We start from the raw sequence: 21,242 nt of genomic DNA, 5'->3' as shown, positions 1-21,242 counted from the left end.
TGGGCAGACTTGACTGTCTGAATTAGGTGCTTAAGTGGAGTCAACAGAGAATGGAAACACTCCCTTGGCAATGTCTCTGGGAAGACTCCTCCGACGTGCCTCTTCGAAAGCATCTGACCTCCTGACCTTAAATGCCAGCAGCAGCAGCAGTGGTGGCGGCTCGTCTTCCGTCTTGGATGGGGGGATTATCTACTCCAAGAACAATGTCTGTGTCCACCCACCTGAGATGCTGCAAGGCATCGTGGAGCATCACCCAGGTGAGGGCAGGCTGGAGACATGGGTTTGTTGCGTTGGTTTATCTCATTTTGTTTACGAGTCTCTCCCCATAAACAATCTTGAAGCAATTTAACAATAATGAAACAGCTATTAAATGTAGTTTCAGGTTCAATGCAGATACAACTGGGATAAAAATGTCCACTTGAAAGGTTTGTTGGAAGAGGAAAGTCTTCAACAGGTGCCAAAAAGATCATAGAGATAGCATCTGTCTGACAGGTACAGTCATACCTCGGGTTGAATGTGCTTCGGGATGAGCGCGTTCGAGTTGCGCTCCGCGGCAACCCGGAAGTAACGGAGCGCGCTACTTCCGGGTTTCGCCACTTGTTCATGCACAGACACTCAAAATGACGTAATGCGCAGAAGCAACGAAACGTGACCCGCGCATGCGCAGATGCGCGGACAAGGGTTACATTTGCTTCTAGATGCGAACGGGGCTCCGGAACGGATCCCGTTCGCATCTAGAGGTACCACTGTATTGGAATTCCAGAAAGTGGGTGCCATAACACTAAAGGCTCCTACAGTGTATGGAATGAATCTCATGATGAGATGGTGTCTGCAGAAGGCCCTGCTACTCCTGCAGAGCATGGTGATCAGTTGCGTATACATGGGGTGAGATGATATTTTCCGTATCGTGGTCCCAAGCGGTATAAGGCTTTGGCCTGGGAGTCGAGCCAAAGGCTTCATGATTTATGGGCAGCCAAGATAAGAAGCCTCTGAAGTGAAGAGGGCTCACGGCTGAAGTGAAAAGCTGGAATGGAGTTTTTCCAAGCTTCTCAAGCTGCTTCTGAAGCTGCTGAGTGCCCAAAGGCACCTTGAACTTTGATGCTGGACTTAATGTTAAGGAAAGTTCTATGGGATACACTTTGTGCACTGAAGAGTCTCTCACTAAGCATTAATTGTTCCATAAAACCTCTCCCTTGACTTCTTACCTCTTATTCTCAATCCGGTTTCAAAGTTTCTATGGAGGGTCCACTTGGTATTCCTTGTTCTTCCCTTCTCATCTGCCTAATGTTTTATTATTTCTTACATAAAACATCAGAGTGTCTGTGGTGGCAAATTAATAGATTTTTTTTAAAAAAAAGACCCTCCTCCTAGGGCTAAACTGCACAGGATGCAAGATTGGAATTCCCAATATTTGTTAAAAGCTTAAAAAACAAGGGGAGCTCCCCCTTTTCCACCAGAGTCTTTTCCCCAGTTAAAATTGCATCTCTTCTCATTCCTCCAAAAAGCTGCTGGTAACCATGCTGGGGCAAGAAGAAAATAGCGTAATATAGGAGCCAATCCTTTTCTACCAGTGAGAGCCAGTGTGGTGTAGTGGTTGAGAGCGGTAGTCTTGTAATCTGGGGAACCGGGTTCGCGTTTCCGCTCCTCCACATGCAGCTGCTGGGTGACCTTGGGCCAGTCACACTTCTCTGAAGTCTCTCAGCCCCACTCACCTCACAGAGTGTTTCTTGTGGGGGAGGAAGGGGAAGGAGATTGTTAGCTGCTTTGAGACTCCTTAGGGTAGTGATAAAGTGGGATATCAAATCCAAACTCCTCTACTTCTACTCCCTACCCCACACTAATAGGGTTTTTTTTTTTGAGGGGGGTAGTATGATTAAACAACTTTTGCCCCACCCCTGCTTTAGTAACATCCTGAAATTCAACTAGATTCCAGCCTGACATGAGCTCTGGAGGAGTAAATGATGATCTTAGGAAGTTGCCTTAATACCAAGTCAGAGTCAGTAGTCTATCCAGCTCAATATTGTCTACTCTGCATGGCAGCAACTCTCCAGGGTTTCAGGCAGGAGCTTTTCCCATCAGGGATTGAACCTTGGACCGTTTGTAATCAAGGCAGATAATCCATAACCGAATGGTGGCGTTTCCCATTTTGATTTTCTAGGACTGGCATCCTTATTCTTTGGGTTGCAGTTGGCCAGAGGTGTGCTCTGGTGTTCCCTCTAGCAGATGTAAAAATGACTTGGATGTGCTGATTGAGTTGGCTATGTTTTTGCCTCTAATGCCCTGTTGGATCCCAAACCGAGCTGTTGTAGATACTAGCTGGAGAGTAAAAAGCAGTTTCAACCAAACATTGCTCCAGTGGATGAAGCAATTGGGTCTGGTTAGGGGAGGAGGAAGAAGTTGGGCTTAGGAAAGAGCTGCTCAAGAGGCAAGTGAGTGAGGGGAGGAGCCCCAGTGGTAGCAGGAAACTGGAGTGCTCAGCACCCTTTCAGGATACCTGCCATTCATGAAGTTGGGGCTTGGTTGTAACTCTGGGGCACTGTGTTCTTTCATAGGCTATTTGTGCCTGTACATGGAGAAAGATGAGCTGCTTGGAACTACGCTTATCTTGGCCTGGGTCCCAAATTCCCGAATTCAGAGGCAGGACGAGGAGGCCCTCCGCTACATTACACCAGAGAGCTCCCCGGTCCGCAAGGCCCCCCGCAAGCGTAACCGCCATACTCAGGGTTTTGGCGCCACTATGCAGGCTTCCCCCTCCGAGCAGAAGCGAGCTGTGACCCCAAAGGATGAAGAAGACGTTCTGACCGTGTCGCAGCTGGTTAGGGATGTGGCTCACGTCAGCTGCCCTTCGGAGGAAGGGGAGAAGCTGTCCCAGGGTTGCTTGGCAACGGACAGCATCCACAGCTCGGCTCAGCCTGCCCACAGTGACTCAGGTATCTTATCGACAATCAGTTCTCTGGAGGAGCACAACCGGTTGGAGGAGTCAGTGGAAGAAGGGCTGGAGAGCCACCTGGAGACTGGAGAGGACGACGAGGGCTCTTTGGAGTTGTCTGCCGATGATGTCAGCAGAGACAGCACATTTGACTCGGACTCTGATGCCTTCTCTTCTCCATTCTGCCTCTCACCCATCAGTGAAGCCCTGGTGGAGAATGTTGGCTCCATGTTCCTGGTTAATGAAAACAGGTGAGTTTATGTTCCTTTTCTCCTTTTACGGAGTAATCAAGGAGCAAGATTATCCAGTTGTAGAACAACTATTTGTCCGGTTTTTGCCCCTGCTGAGGGGCGTTCACTCTACTACTCTCGGCAGTGTGATTTTATGTATGTCTACTCAGAAGTCCTACTGAGTTCAGTGGGACTTGCTGCTGCATAAGTGTGTATAGGATTACAGTCTATTCTTTTGCGCCTCAGAGGTGAAGGCCCTGGATTCCACTAGCTGTCCCAACTGTGGTGACATGCGTTGACAGTAGTCGCTACATTTGAGATCCCATTTGGTCATTGAGATGGTAGACCCTGCTTGTTTTGAGATACCCGCTGCAATGGAGGTGTAGTTGCAAGCCGTCGTATAAGTTGCTTTGATGACCAGGATGTTACTTAAATATGGATCTGAATGTATGTATCTGTCTTTTTTGTTAGTATTCATGTCATGTAAGGAATAGCTTTTAGCTGGCTGACAACATCGCCTTACAGCAAGTTGCTTCTTTCAGTTTGGGGGCACCTCTGTTTGATGTTATCTACAGGCAGCGACCGTTTTAGCCATGTCCAATTGACATGCAGTTGCCAACGCATTGGTCCATTTGGACCTGGAAGAAGACAGAATGGGGACTGAATGGCTGGCAGGGCAGAATGGGGGCAGGGCACATTTATATGGGCTTTGCTGATGCACACAGGGGCTGGGAACAGAACCCTGGCACTAAATGGTCGTCACCTGTATATCCAAGACAACTTTTACCTGTCTGAAAGATGGATGAAAGAGGAGCTCAGTTGTGTGCTTCAGTACCCTGGATATAGTCTTGGAGCTTAGGCTGGCTGTGCTACTATCCATGTAATTTAGGTTGCCAAGATTATAAATTGCCAGGCTGATTTTTCTCTCTGCTTTCCTCTAGTGCTGTTGTGCAGGAGTGGCTTGCCATGTCTTCCTGTTCCTGCGCTTCAAAATCTAGATCTTATACAACTTACCATTCTGTGACAAACTGCAAGGCTGATTTTCTAGGGTGAAGATTTACACTTTATCAATAAAATGTGACTGAAGCCACAGCTCTCCAATTTAGTGCAGTGCACACTGTTTTGCCCGCTCATTGTGTGGGGAGGGTGCCCTCGTGTGGCCTTTCAGTTATATTGCAAATTGGCACATGAGAAAATATTTAAAATTGCAGAAGGCTGGTTTTCAAAGCTGTTAACTTTGCATGGTTCCAAGATCCCGTGTGCTTTTTGATGCTTACTTGTCAACAGGCAGCATTCCTGTTCTGTGGGCTGTGGTTTATAGAATAAAGGCAGTCAAGGATTTCTCTTTGTTTCCAGAAGATGTTGCTGTTCAAGACATGCCTACTGGATAGCCGAGTTGGTTAAAGTGTGGTGCTGATAATGCCAAGATTGCAGGTTCGATCCCAATATGGGACAACTGCACATTGCTGGTTTGGACTTGATAATCCTCAGGGTCCCTTCCAACTCTACAGTTCTATGATTCTATACTGCAATCTGTGGATGTTATTCTTAGTAAACACGTTTGGAGGATTACACAGAGTAGCTGAGGTCTTTCAAGCTGTGGGATGGTGGGAGTGGGTAGGTGGTTGGGAGGGTTGTTTATTGACATAAAACGATTCGAATTCACTTTTCTGAAATGCTCCTTCCTTAAAATAAAAAATACAGTTAAAATAAATTGTACATTATCTTCTTTTTTAAAGCCCCAACAAGCTTGCCAGAGAAATCAGCCAAACTTGAGTTGAACTAGGTTTTGCATTTATTAGACACCATATGCAAGGCTCTCCCAGGTTTTTCATCACGCTTCGAGGGTCTCAGCTGAAACACAATACAGTTTTCAGGCTGCACAGATGTCTGCATCTACATACTGGCAAGAAAGGACTGAAGTAAAAAGATAACATCTTTAACACTTTTTCAATTGTCCCATTCCTTTCTAACATTGCACAATGACGCATCTCTCAGGGCTGAAATGTCAAAATCACTTCTGGTTTACTTCACCTTTTATTCACTTTACTTTTTATTGTTATTAATGTGGTTAAATGTTTTTAAAAATTAAATATAAGTGACTTGATCGTTCTCTTTCAAGCTCGTATACAAATCCCTGCTTCAGTAAATGTTCTTGAGCCCATGGCAAGTCCAGTAAAATTGGACAAGATGATGATGATGATGATTTCAGGTCTTTATTAAAACACGGACTTCAAACTTCAGGCCTGGAAAGGTATCTAAGCCTAACAGTGAGTTAAATATTGCTGGACTGCACTGAGAGGCTGCTCAGAGGTAATCTCCAGAAGGAATGGTGCGTGGATGAAAACAGCTGGACGTTCATGTAATTTCAAACCTAGATCCTCTTGCACTGAATTAACTTCAACATTTGGTTGTTTGATAGTCCAAGCTATTGCTTCCAAGTGGATCTGTCAATATGCACACAGGGTGTGGTTGGTGCTTTGCAAGTTTTGTTCACGCCATGGGATTTCCCCTCCCTCTCCTCCCTCTTCATGCTCCCAAAATTTCAGGCGGCAGAGGGACTCCCAACCCTCCAAAGTAGATTTTGAGGGTGCAGGGGCGGGGCTATGGGGCAGGGAGGAAGGAGAGGAAGGGAAAGTCCTGTTGCACAATTGGGAGTCTGTTGCGTGAGCAGAACAGCAGGGTTGGATGCTGAGAGACATCCTTTCCCCATAAATAGCTACAGGGATGTCATCAACACAAATCAGCAGTCCCCTGGTGCCCACCCCCATTTATTTTTTGTACAGAATATCATCTTCCTTTGCCCTGGTTTGGAAAGAGACTACGTTATTGCAGTCACATGGGGGGGGGGGGTTTCATATATGAGCTGGATATGCCACACAGTCCATATGCATGAGTCTCCCTCTTCCAGTCCTTTGCTGTTACTGCTATTAAGTGAGGAAGATACTTAATCCAGGCCTCCACATATTTGTGTTGGTGTGGATTGCCCAGTTTACATATTGCTTCTTTCATGCAGCTGAACATACGAGCCAGGATGTTGTCCTTAAGCCCTGTCCGTCTTGATTCTAGGGCCTTATTAGGAGATTCCAAGAGGAAGGAAAGGGTCTTTGCCAGTGGCGTAGTGTGGGGGGTGCGGGGGGGGGGGCCGGCCACACCGGGCGCAACATCTGGGGGTTAGGGTTAGGGGGTGCAAATCCACGGGTTAGGGGGCGCAAATTACTTGCCTTGCCCCGGGTGCTGACAACCCACGCTACGCCACTGGTCTTTGCCTCTGCAAGGATGTAAGGCTCCAGCTGAGAGGCCCCTGGGCTGCTCCTATCTTTCTCCTTTGTGACCTTCATGGCAGGATGCAGTTTACGTTTTCCAGTTGTATCCTGTCCTTGTTCATTTTATATTGTTCTGGGTTTGCAGGGGGCAAGGATCCTCTAAAATTCTGGGTGCCAGATTCTCCCAATTACTCTCTGAAATTACTGAATGTGGCGTTGGCTCAATGGATTTAGCAGGGCCTTGACAATAAGTCAAGCCAACTTTCTCGGGAGATTGGCTGAGAGAGGTGCCATGAAAGAACTAAACAGATGATGGCACTGACATTACCCTGACGAAAGGCGAGCCATTGGGACATTCAGTGTCACACAAGAAGGGGGGGGGGGTGGAGTCCCTCCCCCAGCTACTTGTTAGTTAGCAAAAGACAATAGCAGAGTTGGGAAGGGGAGGTTGCCAGGGTTACAGGGGGCATGATGTCACCACAGGGGAAAAAATGTCCTTTTTGCATGAGGCTTGGGTTGCATTTTAGGAAAGATTTTGGGCAGAAAGAAGGATGGAGCCAGTGGCCATGCAGGCTGACACATGGAGAAGCTGTGTGGAGATACAGATGACATTTGGGCTACCTTTGTACCAGGGCTGCACTGACGTGATGAGCGAGCCCCTCGTGAGATGTGATGCTCGGAACCCTCTCTCCGTCCAGACTCAGATGTAAATACGTGTAAATAAACTGTATTTCACAAAGATACTAAAGTCTCCACTATTCCTCTTTTCCCCAAAGGAAACACAGACACTGGTAAAGTGCCAAGACCCCTGGAATCTCAAACTCTGCAGTGGAGATTGGGGTGGCCAGAAGCTATATATCTCTCTACTTATATCTATACCTTCTATATCTATATCTAGCTATCTAGCTATCTATGCCACCTTCCAGGACAAAACCCTCCCAAGGAAGTAGGCATCAAAACCATGATGCACAATATCTCAGATGATGAATCAAACTGCAATCTAAAGGAAAACATTACAAGCAGCAGTTGCTTGTTCCATCATATGTAGGTTGATCCTTGTTTTGTCAGCAAGTTATTTTTGGAGTGGCCGCATTATACCCCTTTATGCATCATATATGAAATTTCTGGCATTCATACACAGTGAGAGGGGATAGCTCATCAGCTCCCTTCTCAGCACTGGCCTGCTGCTCAGTTTGGTAGCTAACCATTGGGATATGTGCATGTTTAAAGGTTTATCCTGTATGCTCATTGTATGCACAGAGGTGGAGCCTGTCATTTGGCAATCTTGGATTCTTGGGGTGGTTTTTGTGTGTGTGTGCAGTGCTATGAGCACACCCTTTGGTTTTCTGGTTCTCCTCCAGACGCTGCCTGGCCCTCTGGTTTGTTATTTGAACAAGGACTCCCCTTAATAGCATGTGGAGTACAGAAATGCACAACACCAAATAGCACACATTGCAGCTGCAGAGCCGGTAAACCTGGGTTCAAAATAAACTTCCACCTGTCTTTTAACAAGCGGGGCTGCAATGTGTAATCAAGTTAAAATGCTGGCCACTCAAAAATGTGACCCCTGTTAATTGAACATCTGATTGTCTTTATTAAAAAAGATAAAAGTACAGTTCGTAAAATTGGAGGTGGCTTTTTAGAAGCATTTTTCTTCTAAAAGGAAAATAGATGCCTGCCAGAACATGCACTGCATTTCTTTAAAAGAAAGAAAGCGTGCTTTGTGTTTCATGCTTAGTGTGTTGTTCATCTGCAGAGTTAGTGGACTGGCTAATCAATTTATTGACAGTAATATTATTGATTGGTCAGGCAACAGCCCTAGTAGTAAGTAATATAGCTCCCCCCCCACCCCCACCCCCGTTCTTTCTAGTGGCAGTGTTGCAGGAATTGGGAGTCCTGAGGTGACAGTCTTCAGTAAAGACCAAGCCTACTGGCTGCTGTTTTGCTCTGGTATTCCTGGCTGGTGTCCTTGTTTTTTTGTCCAAGGGAGCCCTCAGATTTCTCTGTTAACAGCAGGAATTAAGAAACAGCTTTGGGACGGGAGGGATGCATGTGCCCAGGAAAAAGGTGGAATCCTCAAGAGGCAGCTTCTGCGGGGTTTGGCTTGATGCAACGCTTGCATATTTCTTGCCCTTTCTGTTTCGACTCCTTTCTAGGGAGCTGGTGATTAAATTGCTTTCTTGTCCAGTTGTGTTACTGGGCAGGGAGTGTGCAAGTGTCTGTGGGACTGCAAGCAGTAACTGAGTCTGGGATGTTTCATCATGCTGTTGTGGCAATTCACCTAGGAGGCTGGTGCCGGCTGAGATCTCTGTAGAATTAAGCAGGAGATGAAATTACTGGCAGAGCAGTTGTGAGCCATAGGTATGTAATGGATGGAGAAGCAAGCGTAGGGAGCAGGGAATACCAGGCTTTCGAAATTGGCTTCTGCTGTATGATGGTGACATGGGATTTACTTCATGCAGTCTGTGTTCCTTTGTGTTCTTTTTATAGAATCGGATTATCTCCAGCGTTGTCACCTATTCAGTCAGAATATTGATTGAAATAAAGCAATCCACAGTTCCAGAAAGGTAGCTGTGTAGGACTAATATATCGAAAACAGAGAGCCCAGGGGTACATTTGGCATGCCAAACTTGCAAACCAATCCTAATTGCCCAATCTGTCCATAGGCTGCATTTTAAGTCATTTTAGCTCCATCCTTGCTATGTGACCCAAGGTGAGTGAGGTTAAAATAACCAATTGATTAAGGTCGCAACGATTGTGTGTGCTCGTGTGTGTTTTTACACCAGACAGACTCATTGACTCCTTTGTATGTCTTTGTCAATAGCTTGCCTTGCACCTACTGTAGAATTAAGGACCGAGTTGGATAATAGAATACAGTAACAGGCTGTCAAATGTACCAAATGGGCCTATTTCAGTGAGATTATAGGGCTATGTCAGAAACAGAGAGGGGCACATCTGCATCATCAAAGTCACCTGTAAGACAAAATAAAAATCCAGGAAGGAAGTGAAGCTAAGGGATTGTACCATTTCCCCACCCCCAGGAAGGTGGTAAAATTTAAGATCAACCACCAGTTCTATAAAAGAACATTCCTTACACGTATCAAATAGGACAATTGGAGCAAACTGTGCAGCAAAAATGATCTTCTTTCACCATTTCCATTTTGTTAACAATAGTGGAAGGACAATCCATCTTAAGGAGCACAACCTTGACGTAAAGCACAAAGACAGAATTTCTATGTACACCTTCCTTTTTATTATGGTTTTATGCATTTACTGATGCTTCTGTTGTGCTTAACTGATACTCTATGCCTTTGCCTGTGTCAAAACTGGCTTATAACCCTAAGTAAAGATTTGATCTGATTTCTTTGTCTGTCTGTTGCCAGCAGAGGCCTGTGAAAGGAGAGTAGCTTTGTAGATGGGAGGCGATGGTGCCTTAAGCAACCCCTGTGAGGAACTGGGATCAAAACAGGAAATGTCAAAGGTATGAGCTGCCTAGCATTGTGTCAATGTTTAAACAGCGGAGAGGGATTATTTGAGATAGGCTCTGTTTTCATATGGGCTCTTCCTATTACCTAAGACAAGGGAGCAGTGGTGGCTTTTGATGGATTGTTGGCAAAAGATGCAGGGTGATTGGGAATGGAAATTAATAGATTTCTATTCTTTTCAAGGTGAGACATATCCAAAGTAGACCAGCATAAGAAACAAAGTCAGTTTTGAAGGTCCACGGATTTGTCTCCCGTCTGGTGCTTTCGCTGTAAATATGGTCAAGGTCTTCTGGAAAGGAATAAGGCAATGGAAGGAGCTTTGAATGCATTGTGACAACTCTCTCTTTGTCCTCCTCCCTCACTACCTCAACAAAACAATATGGCCCAATAGGTCTTTCTCTGCTCTACCCCATAGCCCAGTAGAATTTTTTAGCTCTCCACAGATCAGAGCTCTGTAAGCATCCCTGTGAATGAATGAGAGAGAGGAAAAGATTGTCCAAATAGAAGGGACACCACACAGGGACATCACACGCTGCCTTGAGATTATATACCCTTAACAAGGTATATAATGTGTGAGCACCTCACTTTGTCATGAAGTAGGTGGAACTAGTTGTATCTGTTATCTCTAGAAGCTGTTCTATTTGTACGAGAGAGATGATGCAGTTCTTTCTCCAGAAGTAACCTAAGGGGTTTGGTAACATTTTCCTATCAGAAATGTAAAGGTTTACTATGGCCCGGTTTGCAAGCAGTGCTAAGGCAAACCATGGCTAAGTGTAAACAAGCAAGCACCTGAGTACGCAGAGTGAAAATTGTGGCTTTTTTGCTCCTCCACAAGCAGTAAGCCAAGAGCGAACCTTTGTTACATCTCATGGTTTGTCTGGAGCAAAACAAATCATCAGCTCTGGTTTGACATAACACTAAGTCAGATCATGGCTGGTTCCCTGATCTAGAATCCATGGCTTTTGCAACAGGAGTGTTCTGTTGTGACTTGTAGTACAGGGATTCCACCCACCCACCCACACACACACACTTACACACATTCAACTTGTGTGCAATCAGCTTTACGCACTTAGCAAAAATAAAATAAAAAGGGGTTGGGAACGGGGGCGGACATCTGGGAAATTCTTCAGTCCCACCCGCCACTGAACCCAATGGTGTTTTGACTATACACGATTTCACGTTTATGCCCGGTACCCAAGAACGTAACCCCTGCATAATTGGGGAGACACCTGTATCGACAGACTTCATACCCCAATGTAGCTGTATTGTTAGGTAAAGGTAAAGGGACCCCAGACCATTAGTTCCAGTCATGGCTGACTCTGGGGTTGCGGCGCTCATCTCGCTTTACTGGTCGAGGGAGCCGGCGTACAGCTTCCGGGTCATGTGGCCAGCATGACTAAGCCGCTTCTGGTGAACCAGAGCAGCGCATGCAAACACCATTTACCTTCCCGCCGGAGTGGTACCTATTTATCTACTTGCACTTCATGCTTTCGAAGGTTGGCAGGAGCAGGGGCCGAGCAACGGGAGCTCACCCCGTCGCAGGGATTCGAACCGCCAACCTTCTGATCGGCAAGTCCTAGGCTCTGTGGTTTAACCCACAGTGCCACCCGCAACCCTAGCTGTATCGTTAGACTGCACCTAAAAGCTAACTGTTCCAAGGACAAAGGCATCGATAGGTGCATTCTTTCATTGCTAACATGATACTGGGAAAGGGGTGTATTTCAGTGGAAGAGAATTTGCCTTGCAAGCAGAAGATCCCAGGTTCAATCCCCAGCATCTCCAAATAGGGCTGGGAGAGTACCTTGTCTGAAAACCTGGACAACTGCTGCCAGTCAGTGTAGACGGTGTTGAGCTAGATGGACCAGTGGTGTTGACCTGGTACAAGGCAGTTTCCTGTGTTCCTAACAATGGTTTTGTACTGCAAGGCATTCCGCCCTTGCAGTAATGGTGGAGTCTGCTTTGCCAGTGTACTCGTGGGAGAAATTTAAGTAAAACGGGGAATAATTTTCAATGAAAGGTTAGAGCTAATGTGATCAAGTCAAGTTTGTCCGCAATTACTGCACTCTAAGTAAGTTCCCAACCAGTGTAAATACAAAACTCTGTAACTATAAAGGTTAGTACAACAAAGAATACATAATAAAAACCACACTGTCTCAGTGCAAACCATTTCAGGAATCAATACAATACTAAATTCTTAACAATTTATTATACCAGAACGAAAAAGCACAGCTATGGCGGTGGGTTTAAAATAGCAAGTCACAGCTCATTTTGTGGTTGGCTTATTGGGCTGGTGGATAAGTACAAGACTAATAGCACAGTCTAATGCTATCTACTTGAAAGAGAGTCCTATTGAGTTCAAGGGAGCTTATTCCTGGAAACTGGGTACAGACATAACGCCCCCCCCCACCTGTATATGTGTGGCGCTGGGAAATCAGTCAATCGATTTAAATAAATTCAAATCTGGAAATGGCAGGTCAGAGCTGGAAAGTCCTCATGGCTTGTGAGGAGACCCTCCCCAGAGCCCGATGTATCAAAGACTTTTTAAAACAAGAATTTATAGGCTCCAAAATGGCTCGCGGGGATTATCACTGCTGCTGCACTAGCCCTCTCAACAGCCGTTGGACGGGAAGCTACATTGCAGCGGGCTTGGACACACTTTTCCCTGCTCTTTCTGGCAATCTGGAGGCAAAGGAACAATATGGGTTGCTTTCTCTTACGTAGGGTTCCGAAGAGCTCTGGCCTGTTTTTGTTGTAAAAGAAGAAAGGATCACCCTAGTTCCCTGCCGTGACGAGGCTCTCCACTTACACACATTTTGCTTATGCGCACGGGGGCCCAGAACGTAACCCCCGCCTAAGTGGAGAGTCACCAGTATAGGATTGCACCCACCACTGCAGTCCTATGTAGCAACTTTCCCCAACCTCATCCCCTGCCATACGTTTTAGACCACAAATTCCATCATTGCTTGGCTGGGGTTGATGAGAGGTGTAGTGCCAAACACCTGGAGCGAACATGGTTGGGCAAGGCTAGGAGTAAGTCTCATTGCACTTCATGGGACTTACAGCACAATCCACTGTGTATCTACTCAAACAAGTTCTTTGTTCATCTTTGCTTTTTCCCACTCGCCACATCACAGCACCAGCATGCAGAGTGTTTCGTCCTCTTTCCCTTATCTTCCACTTCCTTTTACTTTATCCTGTATTTCCCGCTTGACATATAACACTAAGCTAAGTGTGAACACATGAGTATATGGGTAAAGCAAAAATTGCATCCACTTCACTCCACACCCAGTCATCCTTCTACCATGCTACCTGGAGTTAAGCCCTGGTTTGGTTTAGCGTGGCTTCCAAACTTAGGCTTCTGGTTTGCCTGGCTCTAGAGCAGGCATGTCCAAAGTCTGTTTTGGGGGCCCAATCTGGCCCGCCACTTGGTTTAATCCAGCCCCTGTGGCAATTTATTTCCTGTGGTAAAATCCTAAAAAACCCTCAACAACAACTTCAATCCTAAAAAAAGGTCAACAGCTTTGGGGTAAAATCATAAAAAAAGGTCAAAAACCTAGGTTGGCCCTTTGGTCAGCCCTCACGGCCCTTCACTTCATCAGATCTGGCCCTCTTTGAAAAAAATTTGGACACCACTGCTCTAGAGTCTAGGCCAGGCATCCCCAAACTCAACCCTCCAGGTGTTTTGGGACTACAATTCCCATCATCCCTGGCCACTGGTCCTGTTAGCTAGGGATAATGGGAGTTGTAGTCCCAAAACAGCTGGAGGGCCAGGTTTGGGGATGCCTGGTCTAGGCAAACCATGAGCAGTAAACCAAGGGCGAACCTTGGTTACAGATTGTGATTTGTCTGGAGTACCCGCATTCAAATGAACAAGGTTTCATGAAACTGTTGTACAATCTGGTTTGGGCTAACTCATCCCATGACCAGTATTGTGTTGCATTTTCCCACTGCCATCAAGCCTCTTGATTTTGGGAGGATGAATAGGTTGGGTCCTTCTTTTTTCTTCCTTGCCCCTCTCCTATTCTGTATTCAACACATTTTCTGTGCTCTCAAAAAAACTAGCAATCAGAGGTCATCTCTTCATGCGTCCAGTAGATGGCGCACTTTTCTCAGCACAGCTTTGGATAACCAAAGGAACACCAGAGACATCTAAATTTAAACCTAGGTGGAGGCTGTCCCAACCTTCTGCTTTTCTTCAGAAGAAAATTCTATCATTGATCTTTCTCGGGAGATAACATGCCCTTTTCTTGCTATATCATCTGGGCTAGCAACTAATCAAACTCTGCCATTTATTGCCTGCCTTACATTTTGGCAGGCATAGCTGCTGATGGACCTGCTTGCCTTCTGAGTGCAAAATCATCACTGTTCCTCCACTTGCAAGTAGCCCATCTTGATCCTTGTGCCCTTCAGTTTCTTCCAGGAAGGTTGCATGGGCAGGCTGCTTTCTGGTGATTAAACAATTTGCCGCTGCTGTGCTGTGATTGGCTAACATCTTCTTCTCTAAGGACATGGCCTCTGACCTCATGTCCTTGGAGAGACAATGATTGAGAGAGCTGAAGTGTGTGTGTGCCTTCAAGTAGAGGACAATGCAGAATCCATCGGTTTCCTTTTCTCCCACGGAAGCCTGGATGAAAGATGACCTAAAACATGAAGGTTTTAGGAGAGTGATATATGTGCATTTTAATGGAGAGTTCTGGCAGGAAGGTCTTAATTTTGCATGCCATTGATGTCTGTGATGCAAGATGTAGTTGCTGCCTCAGATTCCTGTGTTGCTTTTTCCATTCATGCATCGAAAAGAACCAAGTTTCTAGTCCTTATGCTTGCAGGCAGAAGTTACCTTTGAAAGCATTTGTGCAGCGTTTGCTAATCGCATGAAATCTTGTTGGGTTTTGAAGCGCATTCCACATTAAGTAGAAGATCAGGAGGTAAAACTGCTCCTGGGCTGTGCACTATTTCAGGCTGTATGAAAACGGGTAATAAATGTTAGGTTGCTCTCCGGTGTTGAAATGATATCTGCACCTAGAAAACTAAAATTCTGAGGCGAAGGAGATTGGGAATGCAATTCATTCAGTTACTTAACATCCCTAGAAAGAATCTGATTCCATCAGTATTTTGGAAACTGGTAGTTTCTGTAATCTCTTTGTCTCCTGTGGCTGTTCCTTACCAGTAATGCAATATTCTAGTATCCCACCCTAGTTCCACCCTACAATTTTTGCAAAAAGGCATCATCACAAAACCTCTAGACATGTGCCTGGAGGTCACCGTGACTTAAATTAATCGAGAAGAGTGTTTGATGGTTATATTGCCAGAAATCTTAGGAAGCAGGTAAGTGGTCAGATTGGAGTAATGCAGGCAACTGGTTTAACAAGTGGTTGCATGTACATGCTCTTCTAACTGGTTCCCCTAGTTTTTTTATTGACCAAACTGGAAAGCTCACTGAGAGCCAGCCCCATGATTTAAATATCTGAAAAGAGAAAAAGTTGAGGGGAAAGCAAGAAAAAAGGCTTGTTCATTCCATGTAACCTATCATGTACTAAATCCAGGATTCAGCCATTCCTGTTTCCAGCTCTAAGGTGCCAGTGAAAAAAACAACATTATTTTATTATCTTAGCATAAACTATGCTAAAACCAGCTCTGTTCACTGCTAGCTGTACATGAGCTTGCTCCCATGCATTGAATGTGATGTCTATTGAGGCAGCCCCTCTTCTTCCCCATACCAGGAAGCTTTACCTGTGCATCTTTTTCACCTGCCACCACTCATGTTCCTCTTAAATTCAAGAGAGTATTTTTTTTTCTTTAGAGAGCATCTTAAGTATACAGTATGCACCAGTGCTGTAAAGAGGAGGTGCAAAGTAACATTTTGATTTTAGATAGATATTGTTGTTGTTGTTGTTTAGTCGTTTAGTCATGTCCGACTCTTTGTGACCCCATGGACCAGAGCACGCCAGGCACTAGGCTAGGTCTGATTTTCTTGCAGTCCATGGGACTCTCAAGAGTCTCCTCCAGCACCATAATTCAAAAGCATCAATTCTTCGGCGATCAGCCTTCTTTATAGTCCAGCTCTCACTTCCATACATCACTACTGGGAAAACCATAGCTTTTATTATACGGACCTTTGTTGGCAAGGTGATGTCTCTGCTTTTTAAGATGCTGTCTAGGTTTGTCTAGATAGATATAGATAGAACCAAAAACAAGCTGTAAGCTGGAAAAAATGTGTATGAGTGGGATCCCCAGTGTAGATAAAGGTAAAGGATCCCTGGACATTTATGTCCAGTTGAATTTGACTATGGGGTGTGGTACCAGCATTTGTCCGTAGGCAGCTTTTCTGGGTCATGTGGCCAGCATGACTAAACCACTTCTGGTGCAACAGGACACCGTGACGGAAGCCAGAGTGCATGGAAACGACGTTTACGTTCTCGCTGCAGCAGTCCCTATTTATCTACTCACGCTGCTATGCTTTCAAACTGCTAGGTTGGCAGGAATTGAGACAAAGCAATGGGAGCTCACCCCCTCATGCAGATTCGAACTGCTGACCTTACGATCTGCAAGCCCATGAGGCTCAGTGATTTAGACCACAGCGCCACCACGTCCCTTACCTCAGTGTGGTACCCATGGACGCCAGAGTGCCCCTTGCTGCTCCTGACTTTTTTGACATTACATTTTTCAAAGGTATTTTTCCCCCTGGTCAGGTGGGTTAGAGGCAAAAAAAAGAGAGGCATTTTAAAATCACTGTCTGATGTTCTGATGTCAGATGAATCACTGGGACATGTTGTGGTACTACCCATGACATATTTCCCCTGGTCCAAAAAGGTTGGAGGAGTCTGGTGTATGGGATATAGAAGGGAGGAGATTCTGGTGCAAACCCAGCTCCATTGGAAGGGAGCAGTTCTTTTACAGCTACTGCAGCAGCAGCAGCCCCCAACCCTATTCCAGGATTGCTTTTTGCTCTTTTAGCAGTGGGGAAATGGGCAAAGTTTCCTGTTTCCTCCCACCCTGGAGGTGAAATTGACAACGGGTTTATCCAAGAACTCTACAGAAGAAGAGAGCAGGACAGGAGCAAAAGGGGATAGCGAAGCTTGATGGCAGAAAGGCAAGCAGGTAACAGAGAGAGGTAGGGTTTACACACAGTCAGTCACCAGCCCTATCACGGATTGCAACCTCCAGACCACATGAGGCAGAAGCATTATATGAGTTTGTGCCTGAAAGGACTCTTCTGCAATTGCGATGGAAGCTCAGAAATAAATAAAATCTACAGTTTTTAAGGGACGCGGGTGGTGCTGTGGGTTAAACCACATAGCCTAGGACTTGCCGATCAGAAGTCGGCGGTTCGAATCCCCGTAACGGGCTGAGCTCCCGTTGCTCGGTCCCTTCTCCTGCCAACCTAACAGTTCGAAAGCACATCAAAGTGCAAGTAGATAAATAGGTACCGCTCCGGCGGGAAGGTAAACGGCGTTTCCGTGTGCTGCTCTGGTTTGCCAGAAGCAGCTTAGTCATGCTGGCCACATGACCCGGAAGCTGTACGCCGGCTCCCTCAGCCAATAAAGTGAGATGAGCGCCACAACCCCATAGTCAGCCATGACTGGACCTAATGGTCAGGGGTCCCTTTACCTTTACAGTTTTTAAAGACTGGAGTGATGCTTATATAAGGACAGGAATGCAACAGTTCGGGAGAGGTGTCATTTGGGCTATTGTAAATCAATGGTTCCCATGCCAGATAAAAAGACTAGTGTGGTTTCTCGACCACCATTCAGTCTGGCCCCTTTGACGTTTCTGCTCCCCACCCCACCCTTTAGTCTTGTAACTACCATCCATTGTGCATCTTTTTTCTCCCATGCTCATAGCAGCACAACCTGCTCCTTGCAAGAGCAGGAATAGCTACCATGATGCCCTCTAGGGGTTGCAGACTCTCGCCATTCCTGACCACTGGCTGTGCTGCTGGGAGTTGAGAGGGGACCATGTTCTGCCTTTCAGCCTTTTCAGTTGATGCCATTTCTTGCCGCTATCTTCTCATGGCTAAATCAGGTTTTAAGAACATGGACTGATGATGACCACCGTTCTTGTTTCTTCGATATTGGCATTCATCTAACCTTGCAGACAAATTGACAAAAGTTACTACGCAGCAACAATACTTACTGGTCTGCTTGCCTTTCCCCCCCTTCCTTTTTTGCGTACTCCTGCGAGCCGTTTTTGGCTCTTCCAACTTTAACAAGAAATTCCCTGCCTGGCTGCCTGGAGGCGATTCCTACTTGTTATAGGCAGAGTGGCTGTTTTTGCAAGCCAGCATTAATCCCAGCATCGATAGGCCATATGTTCTTCTGCGCTGCTTTACGACGAGCGCTTCATTGGCGGCTGCCTTAACAATGCACTTATTGCTAATATTTAACAAAGAGCATCCTTTCTTGTCCTACCTGCTCACTGCCTCGCTCTGTCTGTATTCTGTACTCTTTTGTTCAGAACAGAATTCTCTCTCTCTCCCTCCCTCTCTCTCCTTGCAGCTCATGCAGCGAAAATTGCCTGGCTTGGTTCCCTAATCCCAGCCCTTGAAATAACAATATTAAACACTCTTGGTAACCCTTCTGGTCAGCTCTCCCCATTCCTGCCCCCTCCCTGTATGTGGAATGTTATGCCATACTCCAGTGGGTTTTGAGCAGCGGTGCCAATCTCTTTGGGTGGTGCTGGCTGAGCAAGTGTTGGAGTTCTCAGCAGAATATAAATTGGTGGTGGGGGGGGGGTGCTTTAATCTGCCAGGCAAAAAAAGGACCCTTTGAGATTCTCTGCTCATTGCTAATATGCTAAGAATCTGAGAACAAGAATCTTTAGGTGTTTCCAGTGACTTAGGTTTTTTTTTTTAAAGGCTTGATTGTAATTAGCATAATGAGTTCTGACTTTTATTTTTGCATGGATGGATAGGGAGGAGGGAGGCAGGGAAAGCGTTGCAAAATGACCCATTGATTCTTTTTTTTCAAAAATGAAATAAAATAGAATAAACAAGGCTAAGAAAGCTCTCCTTTTCCAGGCTGGACCAGCTGGAAGGTAAACATTTCTCTTCATGCTGTGCTAAGAAATCACATTTTCCATCTCTAGGATTTTGCGGGGGGGGGGGGCGAGAGAAGTGTTACATTTCAATTGATTTATTAACAAGCTGAAGCCCAGGCGCAAAGGACCCCCCTCTTCTGTACAGAATGTAAAGACGTATCTTTTGGCTTTTGCAATACTTGCCTTGTTTTAAAAGGAAGGTCAGGTTCATGTCCACGCCTGCCTCTCAATGGTTAGCTGTGTTAAGCTGCAGAGGGGTGTGTGACTGTGTTTATTCATAAGTGTCAAACGACTAGACCTGTCACCGCTAAGCAACTGTAACAACAAAAATGTTGAGGAAAATCCTTTCCTTGGATTTACCGAAGCATGCCTCACCTGTTTAGCAAGTATATATGTGTGTGTGTGTGTGTGTGTGTAAAATGGGAGAGTGAGCGCACTTATACATGAATGTACAACTTGCATTTGACTGGCTAAAGCAGATTAAAGCACATGGATTATTTCGTAGCAAACTGCTAACAGCTTCTTCTTCTTCCTTTTTGCCATTCCCGTTTTAAATTAAGCTGTTTATCCTCTTTGCATCACTTATAGTAGCTAACAAACCTTTTTAGTGGAGGAATCGTTGGCCATGCTTCTGTACCAGAAGCCTGAAAATATCAAGCTCTTTGTTGCTTAAATATATTGGAATATGTTGTATAGATTAAAATATGCAAAGTAGGCGAAATTGCAACAGTTTCACTGGATGGCTCTTTTGGGCCAGTCACTGACTGGAATGTATATTGGGCTAGAGGGGCAACAAAACAACAAAACAGCAACAAAAAAGAGGAGTGGGGAAATGTGCAAAATGGACACTTCCTGCCTGCTAATGTGCCACATGATCACCTCTGGCCTCTCTCTATTATTAGCAGACTGTATTTTAAGAATAATGGCTAATGAGGACATGAATTTTCGCTCTAAATTTAAAATTAGGAGGCCTATCAGAACTGGTGTAATATAAAAAGACATTGTGTATTAACGGATTCCATGCTGTGCATAGCTGAACACTGGCCAGACAGATTCAGAGGAGTATCTAACCTCCACTTCAGGCACAGCCCTGGCTGTGAAATTGCCCTGAAAATTGTCTCTTTTCTCTCTTCCCTTTTAATATGTTGGAAATGAAGTGGGGTTCTACAAATGATCTCTCACTCACACACACAACTGTGTCCTTGTGTTGAGCCAGAGCAGTAAGGGAGTTCCCCTTTAATGCAATGATAGGGTTTCTAGAACCAGCTATAATCCTGACCTTTTCTATTTTCTATTTTATTGTTATTAAGCGTCCCACTAATGGAGTGTTCTGTACTAAACATGGTTTAGTACACAACTGGGTTGTGTACACAACTGGGTATTTTCATCTTGGATCAAAGTGCCAAACAAAATAACTTGTCTGAATCCTGTTTTGTGTGTGCACACTCACATGTGCACACATGAGCAATTTTGGATTCTCTGAGAGAAGAGTAAAGGTCTGATACGAAAGTTTCCCATATAGCATTAGCATGGATACTGAAAATGACTGACATTGCTGCAAGCATCACTCAAAAGGGCTTTTGTTTTCTATTTCCCCACTATTTGATGAGGAGCAGATGCCAGCACAGACAAAATATAAACAGTCTGGGCTTTGAATATCTCCGTAATCCATTTTTAAGAGAGGAATATCTGTTAACCGATAAACTCAGAAGAATTATTAGCTTATATATATATATATAGATTGTTGAATCTGCTACCCAACGTTGCATGGAAATTTCATGTAAGCATTGCTCCCCCCCCCCACCTTCCACCTTTTCCATTGTGCGTAGCTAGGCAAATTTGTCTGTAGCAGGAATGTTCCTAATGCAGTCCCTAGTGACCTTTGTGGCCATGATTGGCAGGCTGCTGTCAAGGTAGAACTTTTGCCTCAGTGGTGGGAAGGAGCAGAACAAATGCCAGAGGACAGCTCCAGCTCCCTTGGGGAACTGGGCTAAAAAGGTGAAAGAATCGCAATTACAGGAGGTTTTCTAGCACAGAAAGTTAATTAGCTACTTAAATAGCATTTAGTGGCACTTGCTAGGGGGAAATGGACACATAACAAAGGTCTGTGTGCATGCGCATGAGAGAGAGAAGGAGGGAGGGACCCAGGCCAACATTCTAGCATTGGGGGCTACAACATTTCCAGAAGTCAGTCTTTCTCAAGAATAATGGGACGTACTTGGTTAGTGGAAGGAAAGGGAATTTAGGCTTTGCTACAGTCCTGGACTGGATGCGGGTGGTGCTGTGGTCTAAACCA

The 21,242-nt window shown here is 45.3% G+C and overlaps 2 protein-coding genes across 22 annotated transcripts in view; one reads left to right on the top strand and one right to left on the bottom strand.

Annotated features, from left to right (window-relative positions):
• Positions 1 to 21,242, bottom strand: part of CCDC40 (coiled-coil domain 40 molecular ruler complex subunit) — a 169,547-nt gene that overhangs the window by 41,916 nt on the left and 106,389 nt on the right. The window lies entirely within an intron of this gene.
• The window catches only part of TBC1D16 (TBC1 domain family member 16), a 57,945-nt gene that overhangs the window by 14,274 nt on the left and 22,429 nt on the right, over positions 1 to 21,242 (top strand). For 13 of the 20 annotated variants that reach the window (XR_014508731.1, XR_014508733.1, XR_014508734.1 and 10 more), the window contains exons 3-4: positions 8 to 257; positions 2,553 to 3,180. Coding sequence is in view for 16 of the 20 variants with exons in the window: in XM_083430267.1 (XP_083286393.1) it covers positions 71 to 257; positions 2,553 to 3,180 (815 nt within the window). In the remaining 4 variants the exon portion in view is untranslated. Of the gene's footprint in view, positions 1 to 7; positions 258 to 2,552; positions 3,181 to 4,100; positions 4,209 to 21,242 lie in introns of all 20 variants that reach the window. The other 7 variants (XR_014508732.1, XM_083430268.1, XM_083430272.1 and 4 more) reach the window with 1 other exon arrangement.

Source organism: Podarcis tiliguerta (genome assembly GCF_965153285.1).
Source record: "Podarcis tiliguerta genome assembly, chromosome: 2".
Taxonomy (NCBI): domain Eukaryota; kingdom Metazoa; phylum Chordata; class Lepidosauria; order Squamata; family Lacertidae; genus Podarcis; species Podarcis tiliguerta.
The sequence above is the reverse complement of the archived record's forward strand: the minus strand, read 5'-3'. Positions and strand labels throughout refer to the sequence as shown.